General features: G+C 33.0%; 1 protein-coding gene and 2 long non-coding RNA genes across 4 annotated transcripts; 1 reads left to right on the top strand and 2 right to left on the bottom strand.

The window, feature by feature from the left end:
- Positions 1–209: 209 nt before the first annotated feature.
- Positions 210–1,983, bottom strand: LOC109179149. 2 transcript variants are annotated; one of them, XR_002053852.1, is made up of 3 exons: positions 1,883–1,983; positions 1,456–1,543; positions 210–444 (listed from the first exon to the last, which is right to left on the bottom strand). It is a non-coding gene; the product is annotated as an uncharacterized LOC109179149 (long non-coding RNA). The 2 variants fall into 2 exon arrangements; XR_002053851.1 differs by lacking the exon at positions 210–444 and having other exon boundaries at positions 1,295–1,543.
- Positions 1,175–3,282, top strand: LOC109179150. Its single transcript, XR_002053853.1, has 2 exons — positions 1,175–1,438; positions 2,957–3,282. It is a non-coding gene; the product is annotated as an uncharacterized LOC109179150 (long non-coding RNA).
- Positions 3,283–6,133: 2,851 nt separating this feature from the next.
- On the bottom strand, positions 6,134–7,862 carry LOC109179220. The gene is made up of 4 exons (XM_019328781.1): positions 7,847–7,862; positions 7,388–7,505; positions 6,974–7,122; positions 6,134–6,295 (listed from the first exon to the last, which is right to left on the bottom strand). Exons 2-4 carry the CDS (start codon positions 7,494–7,496, stop codon positions 6,167–6,169), a joined length of 387 nt encoding a protein of 128 aa, XP_019184326.1. The 5' UTR covers positions 7,497–7,505; positions 7,847–7,862; the 3' UTR covers positions 6,134–6,166.
- Between the last annotated feature and the right edge of the window lie 1,683 nt (positions 7,863–9,545).

The following is a 9,545-nucleotide window of genomic DNA, read 5'->3' on the forward strand; positions in this document are numbered from 1 at the left end:
TTTGCTGCTTAGTTGGCCAATCAAATTGGTCTACTGTCCCGCCCATCTAAAATTGATCAAAATCCTATCGTGTGAGGCCTGATTTTTAGGGAGTGGCTTATTGCCTGAGTTGATAGGAAGCGTGTGTTTTCAAGTAAATGGGTATGGGAGCGGTCTATTCTACAGAGTTTGTATTTTTTTATTTTTTGCGTGTACGGTTGTCTTGCTGCTGTATCTCAATTCCACGCTTATATATAGATACATACTCAGAGGCTTCATCGTCCATTCAACGCAAAGCGAAAAAACATATTATATGCAAACACAGCCAAAAACAAATTACGGGTTTATGGAATCAACGAAGATGTTACAGGTTTCTGAACACTTTCCACAAGCTGATACAGCAACGGCATCCATCTCTGGTCACTCAATGGGTGGTTATGCAGCGCTAACAATCTACCTCAAAAACTTGGACAAGTAGAAGGTAAGTTAATTTCATGTTCTTGAACAAAAGAAATGGTTACTCATTTGCTTTCCAACAAAACCTGTTATAGCTACGTGTCATCTTCACTACATTTACATGGTGTGTGATCTGGATTACACGAGTAAGGGAATGGGTCAAGTGCCAATCAAATTTGATATAGTTTTTCATGGTTAAGATGTCCCAAATGGTTAAGTTAACCAACACTATCTGTTCTTATTGGCACTCATGTTGTTCTTATTGATACATTGCTGTTGTTTATTTAAAGTCAGTGTCAGCATTTGCTCCAATTGTGAATCCTGTTGAACTGTTCTTAGGGCCAGAAGGCTTTCACAAACTACTTGGTGAAAATAAAGCAGATTGGGAGCTATGATCTTGCAAGCTAGATTAAATAATTACAATATATATATATATATATATATATATATATATATATATATATATATATATATATATATATATATATATACACACTTATTGAAATATGAATATAAATATATAAATTCTTACTAAAGTGTGACTATAAATATATATAAATACTTATTATAATTGTGAGTAGTAATCTATTATAAATTGAAATTTGATAGAAGGTAATATAACACAATATTACTACTTTTCCCATACTCCTAGCCCTACTAGCAGGCATTAATTGTTGATGGTAAGCTTTGACTCTCATATACTAATGTTTGACAGTGAGTTTTCAATTCTCTAAAAGTTGGTGTCTATACTCTATACTAGCAGGCATTAATTGTTGATGGTAAGCTTTGACTCTCTTATACTAATGTTTGACAGTGAGTTTTCAATTCTCTAAAAGTTGGTGTCTATATATACATGTCATTTAAGAGACAAAGATCTACCCTCTATATTCATTCTCAAACAAAAGTTTTGTAAGTTCATAGTTAAGAATTGCAAGAACAATGAAGAAATTGGCGGGGTCAACTACCATACATGGAAAAAGAAAACACGATGTTGAAGATAAAGGTACAATTAAAGCATACCTGCTACTCTACATTCAAACTCTATGAAATATTGACTTGATATTTCATCTGCAATATGTTCCTGATTTGCTTTACCTGTGTGTGAAATCTGCACCATTTTTTTTGAAGTAGAAATATGTGTTAAGTCTAGAAAAAATTATGCAATTGAAAGAAATTAAAATCAGCAATAAATGTTATTGTTTAAAGTGAAAAATTTTGTTCTTTCCTGCAACTATATATTAAATATGCAATTCTATTTTACAAATTTGTGATTCACTGTCTTCGTTAGTTTTTAAAAAAATTCTATCTGCATGTATATCTAGATATACACATGTAGAGTGACAGGAATAAATGAATAGTAAGCTGATATATATATATATATATATATATATATAGAGGTAGATGTAAAGAGAGTAGTTCAACAAATTATCAAAGAACATTATATTACCTGCGCTAAACTGCCTTCTCTGTATGCTGTTCTTTGTACGTGGCCTTAAATTGAGAGCTTAATTCCAGCTTTGTCCAATATTGCCATAGTTTTTTGTGGACATGTACATACAAATAATAGAAATGTTATATTATGCACTTTAAATCATAAAAATAAACAAAAATATTTAGTTTATTTATTTCAAAAATAATTATCTCAAATTTGTTGCTAACTGTGAAAGAAAGCAGTTCTAAAATATTATTGCATGTGTGAACCAAAAATAAAATCTGATATATAAATGAACACTTGAGATGTTAAATGTATATAGGATAATAATAAAGCCTTAATATTGCCGAAGTGTTTTGAGGACATGTGCATACAAATAATAGAAATTTTATATTCTGCATTTAAAAGCTTACACTCTAATGTTGAGGTAAATGAAAAACATTATAAAAAAAAAAAAAAAAAAAAAGCAAAAAATTAAATCATTGGAAATCTATTTTATACATGTTCTGTTATTATATTTTTAAAATATTTTAAAATATTTATTGATAAAAGTAATTAAAAAAGTTTCACATCATAACTGAAATATATTAAGTACATTTATGTGTAAAATAATGAACTCAGATTTTTCTCAACAGTTAAATAAACAATTCTCAAATTTTAATCGCATTTGAACTTAAATAAACTCCAAAAAAATCTGACATATAAATTGAACACATGTGATGTTAAATCTATACAATCTATACAATATATAATAATAAACCCTAATTTATCCGACAATATACATGCATATAAAAAATAAAAAATAAAAAATGTATATAAAAACGCCACATATTAACAAAAATATTGCACAGAACAGATATTTAAAAACAAAAAAAAAAACAAAAAAAAAAAACAAAACAAAAAAAAAAAAACAAACAAACAAACAAACAAACTTCAGGGATAACTATTTGTTGATATACGCATAAATTTTTAGATCTGAAAATTATTGCATGTGTATAGTCTTCTTAAAATCAAAATAAAGACATCCGTCTAAACAAGAATATACTTAATTAAATGCAAACTCAGAAAATTGTAGAATTTACCTTACAGATGTTGTAGTCTCTGTTCGATGCATGGTATTGTTTGCTTTGCCGCCCAGATTGTTTTCGCAAGACGAACACCTGCCGCTACCAGAATATGAAGCTGACTGCAAATCTACACCGCCAAACGCACTACGGGAAAGTTGAGGTTTTTCGCCTCTTCATTGTCGGTTTCCTCACGACGAAGAACCGCAGTGCCAACGCCGGAATCTGTGGGTAATCAGTGAGGAGTTGTGAGTCGGTTACATCAAAGCTCAGAAGTAATTGGTTAGTCAAATGAATAGACAAAAAAAAAAAAAAAAAAAAAAAAAAAAAAAAAAAGGAGATCGAGAGAGATGAGTAGAGATTATAGTGTGAGCAATTTCTTTGTGGTGAAGTTTCCAGAAACGATACATAGACTGTCGAGAGAGAACATAGAAGCGAGAAGCCGAGAATAGAGACGAGCTGCAATAACATCCAAGTGTTCTAGGTTTTTTAGGTCTTTTATATGTGGGCCGTGGGTCCTGAATTGGGCCGGTGGTTAGCATTTTGGATTGGTAGGATAAAAGTGCTGATTGTTACCCATGTGTGTGTGCGTGTGTATAATTGTTTAATAAATGGTCGGATTGTTTTCTAAATAAACAATTTAACTTTTTTTATAAATAAAAAATTGACTTTTTTTAAAATAATTTATACACTATATATATATAAATATATATAAACAAGAGCCAAGGCCTTAAGCTTTTTACAGTTGGACTACTGGGGTCATGGACAACTATATATTGCTTTGTCTAGAGTTAGCAATTCGAGAGGTCTTAAGTTACTTATTTGCAACAACAATAGAGAGTATATTTTTTAAACGTCGAATGTTGTATATAAAGGTGTTTAATAATCTATAAAATTTTTATATTATTAATTGTTTTCATATATATATATATATATATATATATATATATATATATATATATATATATATATTTATTTATTTATTTATTTATTTAACACGTGCATCGCACGGGTGGAGTACTAGTTACACTTAGACTCAACAAAATCTAAATACGCTTTTCCTAACAATCATAAAATCTAAATAACATTATATTTAGTATACCAAGATTTATAGTATTTTTCTTATCAATCATAAAATCTAAATAACATTATATTTAGTATACCAAGATTTATAGTATTTTTCTTATTTTTTGAATGTTATTGGTCCTATTATATTGTAGTATTTGTTCATATACTTTCTCTGAGGCTTGAACTCGTAACCTTCTAAATGAAAGTCCAACCCGGGTACCATTAGACTACATAGTCTTGGTCCAAGATTTATAGTATAATATTTGACAAGATAAATTGGTTTGACCGCCAATGAAAAGTGCTTGATCGGACTCTAATATATAGCCCTTTTTTTGCCATCAAATTCTTGAAATATTTAGGGTCGAAAAGTGTTGGGGTTAGATCAAGAGAAGCTTGCAAGTTGGAATCACCCCCATTCTAAGGGCAATTGGCTTGACGTTGGCTTACAAACTCGGGATCAATATCTTGATTGCTATAGATGCGCTTCTTGAACGTACGGCACTGGACAAACCCAAAGGTGTTTGTAGGTGAAAAATGCGCACAAATTTCAGCCATTATAATTTCGTCTAAAGTGCACAAATTTCAGTCATTAACTTCGTCCAGATTTACAGCTCTTTAAAAAAAAAAAAAAAAAAAAAAAAAAAAAAAAAAAAAAGCTACACTTGTAATTAACAAAAACTATGCACTTGAAAGCACAAAAACATGTACTTGAAGGCACAAAAATATACACCTGAAAGTCAAAGTTATACTCAATTGTTTAAGCGTCGACAATGTATATTGTTTATTTTCTTCGTTGTTGTCGTCGTTTCTCCGATGGTCGCCGGCAAGGCTCAAGATAGAAGATGAATGATTTACTCAAACCATGGTCGACGTGGATCTGCTCACTCCTGCTTAACATCGCCAGTCTACTTACAGTGGAGGTCGTCATTGCCGTCGCACTCAACCACCTCCGCCGCTACTGTTTATTTTCTTCATTGTTACGATGTCACTATTTCTCCGATGGTCGTCGGCGAGGCTCAAGATAAGAGATGAAGGATCTACAACGTGAAATTGGTACCATTTCTTTTCATTAAACAAAACGACCTCATTTTGAAGCTCGGTGCATAATCGATTATATTATGCACCGTGGTGCACGATATAATTTGCCTATTAGTATAGTAGATATTAAAAAAATACAATATAAAATTTAACATGGACTTTGGTCAATTAATTAAAAGAGTAAATACCTAAAATGGTCCCTCGACTATAGCTAAATTCACAAATTGGTCCTCGACTTTTAATTTCAATCAATTAAGTCCTTAACTTTGCAATTTTAACACAATTTGGTCCTTTATCTATTTGACCGTTTGTTGACTGCGTTTTTTTAGGATATATATGTAATTTCATGGTCTATCGTTAGTTTTTTTTAAGGTTTCGATTGCATTTCTAGACCGCACTGTTACATTTGAATCCACTGTCGGCGCTGCACCCATGCCGGAAAGATTATAGCTTTTGATAGATAGATCGCCGAAGTCCCTGGAGTGGCTCTTCGAGAAAGCCGTGACTCCAAGCGATGTAGGCAAGCTGAACCGGCTCGGGATCCCCAAGCAGCAAGCGGAGAAACACTTCCCCCCTCCGAAACGGCGCTGTCACCTCCAAGAGCGTTCTCTAAGCTGAACCGGCTCGTGATCCCCAAGCAGCAAGCGGAGAAGCACTTCCCCCTCCGAAACAACGATGTCACCTCCAAGAGCATTCTCTTGAACTTTGCACGTGAAACTACATATATATCCTCAAAGATCGCGATCAACAAACGGTCAAATAGATGGAGGACCAAATCGTGTCAAAATTGCAAAGTTAAGGACTTAATTGGTTGAAATTGAAAATTGAGAACCAATTTGTGAATTTAGCTATAGTCGAGGGATCATTTTGGATATTTACTCTAATTAAAATCACACATTGTGTATCGATGAAATTATAAATTCAAAAACACTAATTTAAAAATACACAGGACATTAACATTATTGCGTACAACAAGTGAACCACAGTCTACGACAACATGTGAACAAGGTTGTAATTAAAAGAAAGCAAACCACAGTCTACAACATGTGAACAAGGTCGTCGTAAAAGAAAGCAGACCACAGTCTACAATAACATGTGAACAAGCTAAGGTTTCCACTGGTTTTCTTCCTTAAGATGCAGAATGCTGAATTCCAAGAGGCGAGTCGCAAACAAGCAGCAAAGTGCAGAGAGTTTCAGGCGTTGAGGAGTTGATGATTTCGAAAAACTTAGTCAGAATTGGTTCAAACCTGTCAAGGCACTGTTTGCAGAATGGAGTAACAGATCAATATTTGTAAAAGGAAAGTTATAAACATATCAACACAACATTCTCGATCTGCTTTTAATTAAATTTGTTCATGATGGAGATATTAGGAATTGACCCGAACTGATCCAAGAGCACGGAGCAACGGGTCCCAGGGCGGTGCCACGTACCCGCCTCAGCGCGAAGCCTCGACACGCGGCCTCTGCGAGAGGTCGGACCGGCCTCCACACGGGGTCAGACCGGCCTCCACACGGGGTCGGCCCGGTCGCGAGACCGGGCACGGTCAACTTGAGATCCAACCACCCCCGTTTTAGGGGGAGGCGGTTGGAGGGTTTAACTTGTATAAAAGCCCCCTCATTTGTTCCTAACAAGACACGATCTATCCTACTTACATACTTTATAATAGCGAATCATTGTAATAGCCTATTTACGGCATTTAATATAATATACGGTCCTCACGACCTACGGTCCATGCTACCTTACGACATCGTTTCGTTCCGGTTATATATTTTCATATTACGTTCTTATTCGGGTTTAATAATTCGGGCCACCCCAGATTAATTAAATCCATCAGTTGTAGTATGTGGTATATTGTTAAGTAGATTGTTGAATTGTTTCCAGATAAAATTAAAGATGGAACTTTAATGGACAATTAGGAGCTGAAGCATTAAATACCTGTTGCGGGGACGGAAAATAATTAATGAGGCAAAAATTGTTAACGGCGTTAAGCATCTGGCTTTGTTTCTGCTTATCAGAATAGGTGGCGACAAGTTGTTTACACTGTAAGCACTGATCTTCATTTCCGCTAACTTGAACTTGTTTCTCTGTGGATTCCGCATATTGAGAAATGGAGGAAACAACTCCTTCACAGAACAATTTGCAGAGAGTTTCAGGCGTTGAGGAGTTGATGATTTCGAAAAAATGTTAAAATATTTTAAAATTTTCATTTATTATAGACAAATAAGCATCTAGGGAATATAATGTTTATTAGAAATTACAAATTCCATTTTTCTCCTAAATTTATTATCCACAGCCTTAGAATTTATTATCAAGTGAAAAAAAAAAAAAACAACCAAAATGGATAAGTACCTAAGAATTTTGTCTTAAGGTCAGCAGCTGCTAAATCTTTTGCACTACAGCACCAGCTGCTAATAGCAGCTAGTACAACAACAACAACAAAGCAGAGCCTTCTATCCATGCCGCCCTCCTGATCGAATCAAAACAAATATTCAACTTAACACCATGGATAATATGAAAATCAAGATTCCATAATTAATTAGGTCTCAATCTGTCCTAGTTCAGTATCCAATCTGCATTCTTTTCAAGCCCAATATTTCACTTCTTGATGCTGTGTCAAATTTACATGTAATTTTCTGAATATTCTCTTGAAGCATATATGTTTCGATAACGAAAAGTTTTAAATGTAACACAAAAGATAACGAAATCTATCAATAAGCAGATATAGAAATCTATCAACAGATAAGATGCATTTAGGGATATAAAGTGTTGCAATTGAAGCAATGAAAAGGAAATCATTGTATAGCGTACAGAGAGTGAGAGAGAATCAGTGATTGCTCTTCCGTGGGTGGCGCACTTTAAATAGTGAGACACTGAGACTCTGAGAGTGATTTCTTTTTCGTCGGTGGCATGTGCTTCAATTGTTATACCATGGAACATCGTTCATATTGTATTGTGAATCCTTATACGAAAATTATGTACCGTATATTAATATATTAGATAACTTGATAATTGTTGACGCATTACAGGTACAGAAAGTTAGAAACTATAAACTGCAGATACAAAATGTGTCAACTATAAATACAGAATCTGACTTGATAATTGCTGACATGTAATATCTATATCTATCTACTATATATATATACTAATAAGAGACAAGAGAGTTAGGCCTATAATGGGTAGAAAAAATGGCGGTCAAATTTTTTAATCAAATGAATGGCTCATATTGATCAGATTTTAATTTTTCCTTGAGATTTTCAAATTTATCCATGAATATTATTATCCGTTAACTTTTCTGTTAAATATTATCTTTTCCGTTAATTTCTGTTAGTTCACCGTTAACTTACTCATTGATTTCAATAAGAAAGGTCTTAGGTTCGAACCATATCCTAATCAAAGTTGGCATAATTAGTACTCTTGGGATAATGCCCAATGTTTTTTTTTTTTTTTTTTAAATAAGTACTTTAAAGTATATCAAGGTAAGATTATATTGGAATTGTTCATAAATAGATAATTGAATGTTGAATTTGCGTATTTAAATAGGTAATTCTAAGTTTACAAATGCAAGATAATATAGTCAAGATTGATTATAATTGTATACAATAGTTATGATGTGCATCCGTATGCACCATGCATGGATCTGATTTTTTTTTAAGTGGGACGCGCATTTTTAGTCAAAACGACGTCGTTTTTGCATCCGTATGCACCATGCATGGTGCATACGGATGCAAAAACGACGTCGTTTTGACTAAAAATGCGCGTCCCACTTAAAAAAAAATCAGATTCGATTCCCCTCAACAACATTATTGTGGATATATTGTTTGGATATATAATTATGAATTTGTGGATATATAGTTATGAATTTGTGGATATATAGTTATGAATTTATGGATACTTAATTCATTCATTGTAGATATTTAGTTCATTCATTGTGGATATTTAGTTCATTCATTCTGGATTTTGTGTTATTCATTCACTATGGATGTATAGTTATGAATTTTTGGATATATAGTTATGAATTTGTGGATATATAGTTATGAATTTGTGGATATATAATTCAAATTATGCACAAAAAAATGCTAGCTATTGCCGGGAATTGAAACTGAAATTTTTTTGTTTAAGTGGTACGCGTGTTTTTAGTCAAAACGACGTCATTTTTGCATCCGTATACACCATGCATGTGCATACGGATGCACAACATAATTTGCCAATTGAATAGGTATGGTTTAAACCAAATACGGGACATAAGGGAGAGCAAATAAAAATTAGGGCATAAAATATTAAATATATACTAATATTAAAGAGTTAAATGTTGGAGCGTTATGTTGTGCAATCGTGTGCACTATGCAAGGTCCACACGGAATTGGATCCATAATTTATATACTATAAATCCATAACTTCTATACTATAAATTCATAATTTCTGTACTATAGATTCATAATTTCTATACTATAGTTTCATAATTTATATACTGTAGATTCATAATTTCTAAACTGTAGATTCATAATTT

The sequence above is a fragment of the Ipomoea nil genome, unplaced genomic scaffold (genome assembly GCF_001879475.1).
Source record: "Ipomoea nil cultivar Tokyo-kokei standard unplaced genomic scaffold, Asagao_1.1 scaffold0878, whole genome shotgun sequence".
Classification (NCBI taxonomy): domain Eukaryota; kingdom Viridiplantae; phylum Streptophyta; class Magnoliopsida; order Solanales; family Convolvulaceae; genus Ipomoea; species Ipomoea nil.